Source organism: Lagopus leucura, unplaced genomic scaffold (assembly GCF_019238085.1).
Source record: "Lagopus leucura isolate 7727_CA_CO unplaced genomic scaffold, USGS_WTPT01 Super-Scaffold_100001, whole genome shotgun sequence".
Lineage (NCBI taxonomy): Eukaryota > Metazoa > Chordata > Aves > Galliformes > Phasianidae > Lagopus > Lagopus leucura.
In genome coordinates this window covers 82,666,807-82,681,691 of record NW_024962262.1, presented here as the reverse complement: position 1 = coordinate 82,681,691, position 14,885 = coordinate 82,666,807, and the positions used below count along the sequence as shown (strand labels likewise).

The 14,885-nt window shown below is 36.2% G+C and overlaps 1 protein-coding gene across 1 annotated transcript in view; it reads left to right on the top strand.

Moving 5' to 3' along the window:
• ROBO1 (roundabout guidance receptor 1) overlaps positions 1-14,885 on the top strand; it is a 130,649-nt gene that overhangs the window by 102,772 nt on the left and 12,992 nt on the right. The window contains exons 20-24 of the mRNA XM_042867424.1: positions 1,110-1,264; positions 5,126-5,461; positions 7,889-7,996; positions 10,535-10,679; positions 11,006-11,257. Of these exons, the coding sequence (XP_042723358.1) occupies positions 1,110-1,264; positions 5,126-5,461; positions 7,889-7,996; positions 10,535-10,679; positions 11,006-11,257 (996 nt within the window). The remainder of the gene's footprint in view (positions 1-1,109; positions 1,265-5,125; positions 5,462-7,888; positions 7,997-10,534; positions 10,680-11,005; positions 11,258-14,885) is intronic.

Sequence of the window (14,885 nt, the reverse complement as noted above, 5' to 3'; positions counted from 1 at the left end):
TTCTCCAAATGCCTAGAGATATATTTTCACTAACAATTAGGGGGAAAAAAAAATAAAGGCAGGTTATTTCAAATTGGCTGGGCTGCTCATGGGACAACATAGTTGTACATTTATTTCAGATTTACAAAAAATATTTGTCTAATGCATGTGTATTTGCTGGTTTATTAGCCTGACAGTAAGTCATGCCTCATCACCTCCCATGTTAAATTGTCAGGTGACTTGTACTGTGAAGAAATATATTCACATATGGATGTATAGATGTTTTAAATGTCATTCTGAGATTGTGATTTAAGCCTGCAGCATTAGCAGACTATATCCTCCATAACAAACCACATGCAGTTTGTATTCTCAACTAGCGATTTCAGAGGTTAACATTTTATTTTTTACGAACATTTCCAGTGGTTCCATATGATCCATAACAATAGTAGTATCTGATAGTGATTAGTACCTGTCTTCATAAATTACCAAAAGTTTGTGACTATTCACTTGCAAATTTTTTGCAAATGAATCTTATTTCTCCATATCCATCTTACTTCCATGCTTGAGGTCTGTACTTATTTGTTTCAAATACCAATCCCCCTTTTTTCTTCCCTTGTTTTCTTTAAGAGATAAGGAGAAAAGATGCCAAGAAAAACGAAGTTCTTCCCTCCAACCACCCCCCCCAAAAAAAAAAAAAAAGAAAAGCCAATAAACCCAAAGTGTTACAGACATTTAAAGGGTGCACACAAACACAGATGTGCAGTTCAGCACTTCAGAATAGGAGACTATATAAAAAACTAGAAACAACTGTACCAAAGAATCAAGCTGTGTTTTTCAGTTCTTAAGCCCTTAAACTCAGAAGGTGGTAAGGTGCTGGCACAGGCTGCCCAGAGAAACTGTGGAAGGTGTTCATGGCCAGTTTGGGTGGGGCCCTGGGCAGCCTAAGCTGGTGAGGGATAGTCCTGCCCATGGCAGGGGAATTGGAAATAAATGATCTTTGAGGTCCCTTCCAACCCAAGCTATTCTGTAATTCTATGAAACATGTGGCATCGAACTTAATGTGAAGAATTAATTGCAGCTTGAAAATGTCTCTGTTTAGTTTCTGAAGTGACCAAACTTTGTTTCTAAAGGCCAGGACTCCTGAACATCAGTGAACCAGCCACGCAGCCCTGGCTAGCAGATACTTGGCCTAACACAGGGAACAATCACAATGACTGCTCCATCAACTGCTGCACCTCTGGCAACGGAAACAGTGATGGCAACCTTACAACATACAGTCGACCAGGTTAGATATGTTTCTACCTTGCTAAGGAACTTTCTTTACACAGTACATAAATACATAAAGTACAAAATACATGAGAACAGATTTACTTTTCTTTTTTATTTCCAACATGTTCACATTTAATGTAGTTTCATTCCACTATGTCATGATTATGCTTTCTGTCCATCTTTGAATCCTGATTTTTCCGTTCCCTTCGGTCCCCAGCCAGTCGTGTCAAAAACTGAAGGAGCCTTTGCAGTGTTCCATGTTACCAAAAGTTGCACTGAACATGTATGTTCTCACATCTGGCAAACAGAAGGCAACTTCATTTTGTTTTGTACATCTTTGTTAGTTGGCTGGAGAAGGACAAATACCAAAATGGTACCAGTGACATTTTCAACAAGTTTTGGGCATGTTGGGTAGAAAGAAAGAAAAATCTCTACAGTACTTGCCAGACACTCTTTGGCACATTAAGAACCTCCTTTGGAATTCCATTCTGTACAAAAGTGGGTAGCTGGTTTTCTATTTAGGATGTGTAAATAAAAATAAGTTAACTTCACTATCTGAAAGCAATTGTGAAATCTTACGTTAAAAGCTCAATCCCAGGATCTTGGGCAGGATTCAGAGTAGTCTTAAAGAAAACTTTGTGAGTGCAGTAGGAAGACAAAAGGAGAAAATTATCTGGAAGTACTATTTGTTATAGAATTTGTTTTACAAAGACCTGATAATCCTTTTGTTTTAACACAATCATTGTAACTGGTGAGAAATGAAAATGTATCTTTTCTGTATTGCCTACAGTCTGCGAGCATCTGTAGCTAATTTTTGCTAGGAACACTTCCTAGAATTTCTGAAAGGAAGTATGATTGCCTATAGTGAAGTTGCATAAGTGCAAAACAGCTTTACCTCCAGCATAATTAATGTGAAACCAGCCATAATGTGATAGTGGTAATTCATCTCCTGCTGTATCCTGTCTGACAGTGACCAGTGCCAGGTGCTTCAGGAGAAGGTGAAAGATTTTAACATTAGGGATTTGTGTTTTTTTCTGCCCGAGGATATTATGCCCACAAATAGCTATGTAAAGAGATTTCTGATAGAGACATGAGCCAGGAGTGTGCATTGGCAGCTATAAGGGCAAACCACATTTTGGAATGTATTAAACACAGCACAGCTAGCTTGTCAAAAGAGGAGATTCCTTGCTACATCTAGCATTGGTATGGCTTCACCTTGAATACTGTGTGCAATTCTTGGCTCTACCATATAAAAAGGATGTTAAGGTCCTTTGAAGTGTCCAGAGAAGGGCAACAAAACCAGTAACATGGCTGAAGGCATGTCCTGTGAGGAGAAGCTGAGGCTGTCTAGTTTAGAGAAGAGGCCAATAGGTGAACTCACTGCTCTCTGTAGCTCTGTGAGGAGAGGAGGCATGGGGCAGTGCTGAACCCTTCTCCTGGGAGCTGTGATGGGAACAGCACAGAGCTGCACTAGGGTAGGCTTGGGCTGGTCAGCAGGGAACATTTCTGTATCATGAAGTTAGTCAAGCTCTGTTACAGGCTTCTGAGAGAAGTGGTTGATGCCCTATGCCTGTCAGTGTTCAAGAGGCATTTGGACAGTGCCCTCGATATCATGCTTTAATTTTTGGCTTGCCCTGTGAGTCTAACTTTTGGCAGTTAGACTCAATGGTTTTTTATAGTTCCTTCCAGCTGGACTATTCTTTTCTGTTCTATTTGATTCTGTTCATCTCTTGTAGCAAACGCAAATGGCAGATTTGAGTAACTGAAACTTAACAAATTCAGTAAAGGAAGAGAATGACATTTCTGAGACTTGCAGACTGTTATAACAGCAGTTATAGCATCAGATACTCTCTTGATTTAGCTTTAGTATTAAGCTTGGTTGTGTTGCAAAGTGCTTCCTTCCTCTGAAGTAGAGATTGCAAACTTGGGGGTCAGACAAGTAGTTCCTAGTGATTCTTCTAACTTAACAGTATGGGAACTTGTTGTTCCAAAGGGAAATGCTACAAAAATGTCTAACAGGATAAATCTTCTGTTATAAAGGTGGGCCAGTTTTGTTTAAGTACTTTGTATGAGGAATTCTATTACATTTGTATTAAAATGTCTCTTCTGCATATATTGTATAGATTATATTGCCCTATACAAAAATCAGATGCAGTTGAAAGTGGAAGGAGGTGAGAATTTATGTCACAAGTGACTCTACAAGGATAATATACCAACACATAAACTATTGGGAATTAGGAATATATTGGATATATAATTGCCCAGTATAATACAATGCCCTTGGAAAGGAGAAATGACTTGTGTGGTCTCAGTAGGTGAGAGAAAAATCAGAAATGAAGACATTTAAGAAGAAAGAATCAGGAAGGAGAAGATTGTGAGACAATAAATAAATATCAACTCACATAAGAAAGGAAAATAAATCAAACAGTAAAACCTTCAAAAATACAAGCTGAAGGGTATGCAGTGTGCAATGAATAAATTGTATGTGGCATGTTCTGGTACTGTTCCTTAATCACTGTAAATGGGGATCACTGATTTTCTTCCTCAAATATTATTTTGTTCCTCTTTTCAGTAAATATTTCTCAAGAAAAATGTATGTGTTAGGGAATATTTTTGAAATTGAATGTCCTTTGTATTTAGAAGTTATTTCATGTAGTACAATAGTCAAATCCTGAATTCTGTACTTATTTTTACTTGACAACCTTTCTGGTAAAATAAATACAGCCTTCACAGGTAATGGACTTAAAGTTTCAATTCAAACACTTTAACATAAATGCTACATATTTTTAAAGATGAAAAGTATATTCCTGGTGATTGTTACATAATTATTGATGCATTAATCAGCTGGAAAATGATAATTCTTGTTTAATGATCATGGAATACTGTTTTCACTCAACCTTCTAAATGCCTATCCACAGACTGCATTACTCCATTCAGTATTCTTCTAAAAGACTGGTTAAGGAAAGGAAAAAAAAATTGCTGAACTACTGTCATAGAAGATAGAGAAGCTGGAAAGGCAGACACATTGATTCACACAGTAGTGGCCTCAGCATCAATGCACATTTGGTTAACATATGATTGTGATAAGTACTGATCTAATGATGCAATAACTATTAGAAGAATGAATTTATGCTATCTATGCAGTCTACATTTAGCACACCAGGACGGTGGTATCACTACGGCATTACCCTGAAGAATTCAAAGCAATTAGCAAAAATCCAGAGTGTTTTCCTGTCTTTTTGTTGTAAACCAACATACAATACTGTACAAGGAAAGAATGCTAAAATAAAGTTTTGCTGCTGGGTATTGAGTTACCTTTAACATTGTACTGTTTCCCTTCAATTCTGTTAACATGAAATCGTTTTTCAGTCTGTTTCGTAAAAATCTTTTGTATACAGTTTCTTATACTGATAGCAAAAGTCTAAATTCTGTTTATTCTGTGTTGATGCAAAATTACTGTCTCATAAAGTTATTGCCACTATAAAATTTGGGTTGATTTTTCCTTTGAATGAAAATTATCGCAGTGATTCAATGGATGCTCATACTGTCAATGTGGCCAACATAAGAAAAATAAAAATAAAAAAAAAGAAAGAAACAATGCTAAGGGAAAAAAAAAAAAAAAAAAGGAAAAAAAAAAGGTAAGTCATAGAAGATACAATTCAGTAGATCTCAATTTACAGTGAAACAGAAGAGACTTAATACTGTAAGTAATAACTTATGAGGTAAATTATATTCTATAAATTATTTAGTTAATTATAGTAGCTTGTGGTTATGAACCGTATAGTTTTGCACTGAAAAAAATTTAAAGGGAATTTCATTGAAAGTATAGCGTAAGCGAACAGAATGACCTTTTCTTTTTTCTTTCCTCTGTGGTTAGCCGATTGTATAGCAAATTACAACAATCAGCTGGACAACAAGCAGACAAACCTGATGTTGCCTGAGTCAACTGTATATGGTGACGTGGACCTAAGCAACAAAATCAATGAGATGAAAACCTTCAATAGTCCAAATCTAAAGGATGGAAGATTTGTCAGCCAACCCGGGCAGCCCACTCCTTATGCCACCACTCAACTCATCCAGTCAAATATCAGCAATAATGTTAACAATGGCAGCGGGGATACGAATGAGAAACACTGGAAACCCTCTGTTCAGCAAAAGCAAGAGGTTGCACCCATACAGTACAACATTATGGAGCAAAACAAATTAAACAAAGGTGAAGAGTTTTTAGCTTGTTTCTCCTCTTTAGGCGTCAGAGGAGTTTTGACCTTCTGGTGCTGGGAGTCTAAAGCTTTCAGGTTCAGCAGTTACAGTCTTCTGTGGTGCTTTTAGATGTCTCTCTCTTTAGGTTTAGAAATTGGCAGCTAACAGTGTCAGAAAGTTAATTAGCACCACAATAACCTTCAGATATTGAATTTATTATAACAAATAAGAAGTTGTATCTTTAGAAAAAAAATGTATAAAATATATTTCCTATGGATTTGAGATTAATAGTAGTGAAGGGATTGGTTAAGGCAGAGGCCACATATTTTATTCATAAGCCAGATGCATGGTAGTTACATTATACTCTACCTTAAATTTTAAATAGGTCAACCTACTCTTCCCAGTCGTGGATGGAGACTAATTAAATCTACATGTTCATGTAAATGAATGAAATTTTGCATATGAAACTCTGTAAAATTGTATTGTATTGTACACTGGGGACAGAAATGGAGCTATACAATTCATTTTAGACTTATTCCTAGCAAGCCTTCCATTCACATATTCAGAGGCAAAGCTACTGCACACAATTTTGGAAACTAAATTCCTTTGTTACCCTGACTGTAGTCTGTGGATCCAGAAGCTAAAAATAAATTGATTTCAGTGTTAACTTGAAACATCAGAATGTACCTTTGTGGCCTTGAGGGCATGTGGGAGTTAGAAGAAATAGGTATGTGATTTCTTGCTGGCCCTCTGGGCTACCATGCAACCTCTTTTAATAACCTGATTTGCAAAACAGTATCCCTAGGAACTGGACTCATTCTAACTTTGAGCTTCTTGCATGGATTGCTGTAACTCAAGTGGTCGCATAGTGATAACTTAAGCAGTAAAAAGATGCACTTCATTACAGGAATGTTGATTCCTCTACCAGACTTATCTGCTCACAGAGTTCAAAGGGTGATATAAAATGTGACACCTTCCCTTGACGTAAACATTTCAAAAGAAAATTCAATTTCTGTGGCTCTTTACTAGAGGGTGAAAGATGTATTTTTTTTTTTTTTTAATTTTTTTTTTTTTTTTTTTTTTTTTTGTAATTATGTTTTCTTTCATGAACTGTGTATTACATATCTGTTTCGGAATTAAAGTATGTTTTGGTTTTATAACCTGGAAGATACTGCATCTTTCAAACTGTGTATATTACAGCTGCATATTCTCTAGCATACTGTAGTGTGGAAGGCCCCCTTAAAGCATTGTCTGCTGACAGTCATATATACATATTTCAGAGTGTTGATTTACTGTTTATCCTCTGTGTAAACATATGCAGTATGTAGAGCTTCAGCGTGGTCTGTGGAATGCGGCTAGGCTGAGAAACTATTACAGAATACACTCTGGTGTGGAATTCATCATTTTGCTCTTTTTCCCATGCTTACATTATCACAAACATTTCTGCAGCAGATGGGGACTGGATTCTTAGTTTTGTTTATTTTTATTTTCTTTTGCCATTTTATGAGTCAGTATTCTGATCTTGGATTTCTCATTTCCTAAGACAAAACCATCTTGCTGACAATTATACCTACAGCTTTTGTGATGGGAAGTAACCATTTTGATGAGTTAAATGCTATGCTTCATCGTTGCTACTTTATGTCCAATGGTTCTGTTTATGATGCAGTTTTATTTGTCGTATGAAGAGTAACTCAGCTCCCTTATGTTCTCTGTAAATTATAAATACTTTTTGGCATGAAAGTACTGTTTTCTCAGACGAGCATTTTACTTCTGAAAAAGTTTTGGGGATCTGGTTGCTAAATCTCGATTTAAAAGTCATATATGTATCAAGTACTTTAGAAATGGAGAATGCGGATAGTGTCATGGCCATTGGCAAAAAAAGATCCCATGCATTGCTAGGATTTACATGAGCCAATATAAACAGAAATCTTCTTAGGGAGTAGTAGACCTTGAATGAAGACCTCCTCTGTTGTAAACCAAATTCAGTGGAGCTGCACTGTTGTTCCAGCAAACCATTCAGCCCTTGTCATACAGGACTGACTCCTCTGTGGGTTTGTCACCTTTGAAATACAAAAAGTAGCTACCATAGTCCACTGGCTGCCTCGTATGCATAAATTAAGCAGAGACCATGTAAAATCTATCAAGGTGACGATCCATTCATATGCAAAATGCCCACATAGATCTATATATCATTGCAGAGGCATTGCTACTATCCTGTGCATAGGATTTCATTTTACTTCATCTTTGCAATAGAGCTACTCCCATGATTTTCCTTAAAATTACAGAGACAACTTAAAAATAAATTGTCATTATAGAATGATTTTCCTTTCAAAAAAAAATCAATGTTTTCTTTTTTTCAGTATTTTCAGGAAATCTGCTTTGTGCTGTAAAGATGATTTGTCTCTAAAGAGTAGCATTAACTATACTATTAAACTTTCAGATTACCGAGTAAATGACAGCATTGCTCCAACAATTCCATACAACCAGTCATACGACCAGAATACAGGTGGATCTTACAACAGCTCAGATAGAGGCAGTAGCACATCTGGTGAGTATCTAAAATGTTTTCCAAATGTTGTGGTGTTTGGTCCTTCTAGCCATTGTTAGCACGTGTTACTGGACTTAAAGAAAGGATGAGACACAGGAAAATTATGTAGTACAGGGATGTTAAACAGCATGAAAACTGGTTCAATAGGTGCCTGCATTTTTGTTGCATTCCCATGATTGCTTGGTGCCATCTAAATGTACATTAGTTGATGGTTGAAAACTGTCAAAACTATGAAATCAAGTTGGATTTGGATCTCATAATACTCATACCCTACTGGCTAATGCTATGATCTCCAGATAGAAAAGTCATGACAATTATTTTAATTTATGTGTTAACTGTTGACTTCCTTATGCTGTACTGACTCCTTTTCCATCTGTGAGCTCTGTGCATTTGAGAGAATTTTACTGCCCAGAACAGTCTCAAGATACCCAAAGATTTTTTAACCAATCCCATAAACTTTAAAGAGCATTTATGTGTACAGCTATTTTTACACAATTCAGTCACTATATATCAAAATACTCTTGTACATCATTTAAATGTAGACAGCAAATAATTCAAGTCAAATTTTGTTTCTCCTAGGCATCTCGTATGCAAAACACTTAACAGTCCTTTGTAGAAATCTTGAAATGAAACTTAGATTTTTGCACCGGGGAACACTGACCAGGAAACTGAAACTGTGCTCTGGAGCAACAGAATATATTCAATTGCTATTGCATTGGCATTAACTGCTAAGTTTCAGCTTCTGTATTTAGGAGAGGGGTGGGAGATTTTCAGAGGCAAATCAGAACCACGCATAGGCTTGATCTGGTGCTTTACTGTAAGTCTGGTACTTACCTTATGTTTATCTCTATTGAGCTGATGATAGGCTGAGCTATGATCACAGTCATAGACTTGGTGGAGTTCTGCTAATGAAGGCTAGGGTTTTCCTTTTCACTTTCTATTCTGCTGTCTCCTTTGATAACCTTGTTGCCTTAATCCTACCCTGTGCTTTGTCTTAACCTATTATGACTGAGGGTGTGCCTGTGGATGAGTGGAATTCTCAATGGCTGAGGTGAGATGGATGAGCATAGCTCCTAGTTCTCCCATCTCTTCATGGTGTTCCTGTAGGAATCAGCCTTTCACCTGGGTCTGTAGCACAGGAATGTGGTGCTGAGTCTCTTCAATGGCTTTAAGATCTGAAATTCAGAATGAAACGTTTCAGTGTGTGAGCCCATGCATATTAAAAAAGAGAAGGTGAAATTCTCCATGCTGACACCTATTATGGTTATTCTAATGCTAAAAATTTATAGTCCTATACCACAGACTCCAGCGGGAATGAAGCAAGGTGACCAGAGTAATAAATTAATTGTGCTGAACTTAGTATATGTCACGGTGCTTAGGGAAGAGAATGCAGATGATGGTCGCCTTGGGATGCTTAAGGATCTTGCTTGACGTACAAGATACACCAGGAAAATAATTGCGCATAGCAAAAATATACTGATGTACTGATATCTGGCAGCTAGTGTGGGGCAACAATAGGCAGAACTACTGTATATAAGAATAGAAAAACTGAGGTAGCAGAAGTGAGAATAACAAGCTTCTTAAATCTCACTGCAACATATGTAATCTTGTGTCTAGGCTTAACTATGAAGGTATAAAACCATGTCGCAGTTGAAGAAGAAAACATATTTAAAAGTATGGTGATTTTATATGCAATTAAAGAAGTAACAGCAACAAAGAAGGAAAAAATGTATACAAAAGAACAATGGTAGAATCCCTTCTGATCATAACCATGTCCAAAGTTAAGATTCAAGACCACCTGAATAATTGTTCTTATTCAAAGTTGTTGGAATTGTTAAAGCTGCATTGTTCTATTATAAGCTATAATTTCCCAATTTCCCAGTAACGGTAGCTGAAAACATGTGAGCTCTACTTCATCGATCTTTGTTATTTTAGTTCTGCCAGCAATTATTTTCAACTGCACCTGCCATTTAGACTAAAACTGGTAATTTCATTGTGCCTAAAACATTTCAGTGGACAAGTACAAATTACATATATTCAGTGACTTAATGCAACAGTGGAACTTTAATAGATCATATCTGTATCATATTGTATTTTAGGTTCCAGCAATTAAATAATAGAAAGGCACTTTTGAAAATATGTCTACAGCTCATTTGTTTTAGATGATAATCTATAATGTAATTAATAGAAGTGGGAAGCTCATTCTTAATTACACTGCTTGTAAAATTATTTTATGGTTTTATTACATTTTGACTATTTATTAACAATTCTACTCTTGTATTCCATGTGGTTTTTTTCTATGCTATGTAAATTTTCTAGTTGAGTTCAACTACTCAAGAACATGGAGCAGTTCTACAAAGAATGTACAATAACAAACTGGCGTAAAAAGAAGGAATACCAGTTTATTCCAACTCATCACAACAGGAAATTCCTAGAAAATTAAAGAGAACATGGGACTATGTTTATTTTATTTTTCAAAGCACAGTGATTAGCAGTTATTTAAAAGCATTAAAAATATGTACTACTTTTTATTCACAGGGAGTCAAGGGCACAAGAAGGGTGCTCGGACTCCAAAAGCTCCCAAGCAAGCTGGCATGAACTGGGCAGATCTTCTTCCACCCCCTCCAGCACATCCACCTCCCCATAGCAATAGTGAAGATTACAGTCTTTCAGTGGATGAAAGGTAAGAAAGATGAACACATAATTCATTTCTACTTCTGATTGTTAGTTAATTGTAACAAAACTTGTTCTGCAAGCTGGCGTTGAGAGATTTCTTTCGTACCATTCTGATGCTGCTGATCAACTGGCTGTAGAATATCTATTTAAAGAGACTTAATGACAGTGGCATATACATCTAGTCAGTACATCTTTACTGAGCTGTTATCAAGTGCACATATAATAAGGATTTATTTTTTCCTGAGCTATTTATACATGTATCAAATATGCTAATTACACAGTAAAAATCCTGTAAAAGTAAAAGTCCTTATTTTCTTAAAAAAATAATTTTAGCTATGACCAAGAAATTCCATGTCCAGTCCCACCTGCAAGGATGTATCTGCAGCAAGATGAGCTAGAGGAAGAGGAAGAAGATGAGCGAGGTCCTACTCCACCTGTCCGAGGAGCAGCTTCCTCTCCAGCCGCAGTCTCCTATAGCCATCAGTCAACTGCCACTCTCACCCCTTCTCCCCAGGAAGAACTCCAGCCCATGTTACAGGACTGTCAGGAGGATCTGAGTCACATGCAACACCAACCTGAACGGAGGTGTGTCAATGCAAATGCAGTGAGGCAGATGTGACAAAAGCTATCTTGGCCCCACTGAAAATTCCTGTTGAATTTAGTGAGGCCAAGATTTTTCCCTTGATGTTTAATCTGTTAATATCTAACTTCTGATCCAGAATACTAGAACTATTTGTAACCTAAGAAATACATAATTAAGTTGCTTTATTATTATACCACAGAAAAAAATGCAGTATATCACTTTATGGTACGTGCTGTGCTGACACAAGTTAAATTCAAGTCATCAGGATATTAAAGTGGTATCGTTAACACAGCTTACCATATAATTACAGTTCCATTGTTTCCAATAGATTTACTGCATTATTACCATAAAATAGCATGCATTATTTCACAGTAACTGTGCAATTAACTTGTCATCCATATGTATGAATATATATAAATATATAATTTATATATCCTATAGATTTTCCTCCTCTCATAAATCCTAATACAGTAAATTACTGCTTGGAAAATTTTCTTAACATTTCCTCCTACCTCACTTAAAAGAATGACCAACTTTAATAAAGATAGATATTTGTTATAGGGAAATTTTGTTTCTTCTATGAGTTGCTTTTAGTGCAAACTACTTTGCATGTATACTCAGATTCTGTTCCATAAAACACTGAATTCCGAATGAGGCTTTGTATGTATAATACGTACTTGTCTTGCTTTTTGATAATATGATGCAGCTTTTGCATTTAAAATTATATTCCTTTTCTCCAGTGGTTTGCATATGTTGTTTATCATCATAAAGATACCAACCTAACTGTAATAATACTGTCATACTTTCTGTTTTGAGCAAACTACAGGCTTGTTGTGAGCAGACTGCAACTTTTGATTTTATTCCTATAGCTTACTGGACATTTATGGATGTATTTTACAGATATATGTATTTTTTTAAAGATAGTTCATTTTTTTGTATTTCCTTTTTTAAGTAAGCAGTAGTTATTAATATTCTTTTTTAATGGCTAACAACTGCTTTTATTTTTATTCCTTATTTCTGCTTTATCTATTTTCTTTTGTATCTCTTTTCTTTGTTTATTATGGTAACACTTCTTGTGTTGTTTATCTTTTTTTTTCCTCCATCTTCCTGAATTTTTATAACCACTCTTTTTATTTGTGGATTGCTAATAATATTTTCCCATAATTTTGAGCAATTCTAATATGTAAGAGCACAGAAGTGTTCATTTTAGCACTTCTGTCTGCAAGGATATTTAGAAGTTAAACTATTGGATGCTTAAAACAAAAATTGAAATACTAAGTAAGTGTCCTCATATTATGTGTTTTGGGAAGTAAGATACACTGAATGGAGTAGGCATTAGAGGATAATATGCAAACACACATAAACAAAAAGTTCTCTCAGTTTAATGACTCAAGGCAGGTCACTATAAATATCTTCAAAGTCACTGAAAAAAGTTGAGTTTCATGTTTCAAGATTATTATTTACTTACTGAATTGATGGAAAAAATAGAATGTCTTTATTCTGTTCTTTCCTGCAACGACTAAGCCTAGTTTTTCTGAAAGTCTTACCACTGTTAGTGGGTAAGTTTGACTTTACTTCTTTACTTCTTTAGACATTGTTTCTTTTCTTTTTGCTGTACCCATTGCATCACTTAAAAAAAAAAAGATTCATATAATTCCGTTACTTAATTGGCAAGTCCTTGGTGACTGTCTTTTGTATTTAATGGTGTTTATATGACCCATGGCATTGCTGTTTAATTGTTGGTTACGCTCAGCAGATGTAGCTCATTCTGGAAGGAAATCTCTGGTTTGAATATGGTATAACAATGCTTTCCAGTTAAAAATGCACTGAATGTTACCTGTCTGCACTGTTTTCATATTTTTTGCTAAGTGGTAGTTTCATAGTGAAAATTAATGCAAAAAATACTGGTTTCCATGCTTTTTATTAGCTTTGTAGTCCTGCTGAATTATTATCTGAATTTCTGGTGAAAACCAGATGGTGATGATTGTATACTGTGACATGTCTCTGTCTGATTAGCTTGATAAATTTTTAGCATACTGATTATGTTGTTTGGAAGAATGGACAAGTAGAGGAAAAACAAAAGATTAATGGGATAGCAGAAGATGTCAGTGTTTAAGATCAGAGACAATGTCAGTACTAAAGCAAGAACCACTGCATCAGATAAAGTGGACCAAGTATTGCAACTCCATATGCCCATGAACAGCTGCTCTCACTTAGTCTATCCTTGAAGGCTGACAGGCACACTGTATTCCAGAATGCTAACATATTTTGTGGTCAGTTGCCTGTCTAATAATACTAAAGCCTGGAGAACAGGAAGACTGGCAAGTATCTTGTGAGGACGGTTGTCACATGATCTTGAAATTAAGACATCTAAACTGTATTGAGTAAGGCCTCTACTTAAAGGCAAGTAGAACTTCACATGTTCTAATGGCTTCTGTTCTTTTTTTGTTCTATGAAATTGTTATTGGTAGATATCACAGAATCACAGAATCACAGAATTGTAGGGGTTGGAAGGGACCTCCTGAGATCATCGAGTCCAACCCCCCTGCCAAAGCAGGTTCCCTACACCAGGTAGCACAGGTAGGCATCCAGGCAGGTCTTGAACATCTCCAGAGAAGGAGACTCCACCACCTCCCTGGGCAGCCTGTTCCAGTGCTCCGTCACCCTCACTGTAAAGAAGTTCTTGCACATGTTTGTGCGGAACTTCCTATGCTGCAGTTTCCAGCCATTTCCCCTTGTCCTGTCTCCACTCACCACTGAAAAGAGTCCGGCCTCGCCATTCTGCCCCCCACACCTTAGATATTTATAGACCTGGATCAGGTCCCCTCTCAGTCTCCTTTTCTCAAGGCTGAACAGACCCAGTTCACTCAGCCTTTCCTCATAGGGGAAATATCTCTATCTTATATATCTCTATATTTTTCTTATATATCTCTAACTTGTCTTCATTACATATAGTATTTCTTACCAAAAATGGAAAGTAGTGTCTAGATAATGCAGTCCAGGGAGGTTGAAGCTTGTTCATGCTGCAAAGTATTATTTTTTTCCCTGCTGAATTGTCCTTTCAAAGTTAGTATTTCATTTATTGAAAGAAAAACAAAAGTCACCTGCAAAAAAGATCTTAGTTCACCAGCCATTCAGTGAGATAATACAGAAAATTTTCAAGAAAGGAAAAATAAGTGGAAATTATTGCAAAATGGACAGCAGTATAATTTCCTGGTAAGCAAAACCAACAGTCCAGCTATTGCAGTAGAAAGTATTTATTTCTTTGAGACAAATGGTAATTAAAGATCATGCCTGTGGCCCTGCAAAGAAAGCCTATTGTCAGTGATAATGCCTGGGACTTTAGAGAGAAGTTTTAAGTAAACAGAAAGCCAAAATAATTAAATCTAATACATTACTTCTTTAAGTTTCAGACATCATTGCTGATGATTCTCGAGCTCAAAATAAATTAACCACTTACCTGAATTTTGGTATCCTTAAGATGTAGCATTACAGTAGATTATTCTTTATTTATAATACCACATAGGCCAATTTGAAAAATAAGGAAACATCAGTATCTCTTTTGTTATCCCCCATTTATTACCTCATAGGGGCTTGGACTCGATGATCTCTGGAGGTCCCTTCCAACCC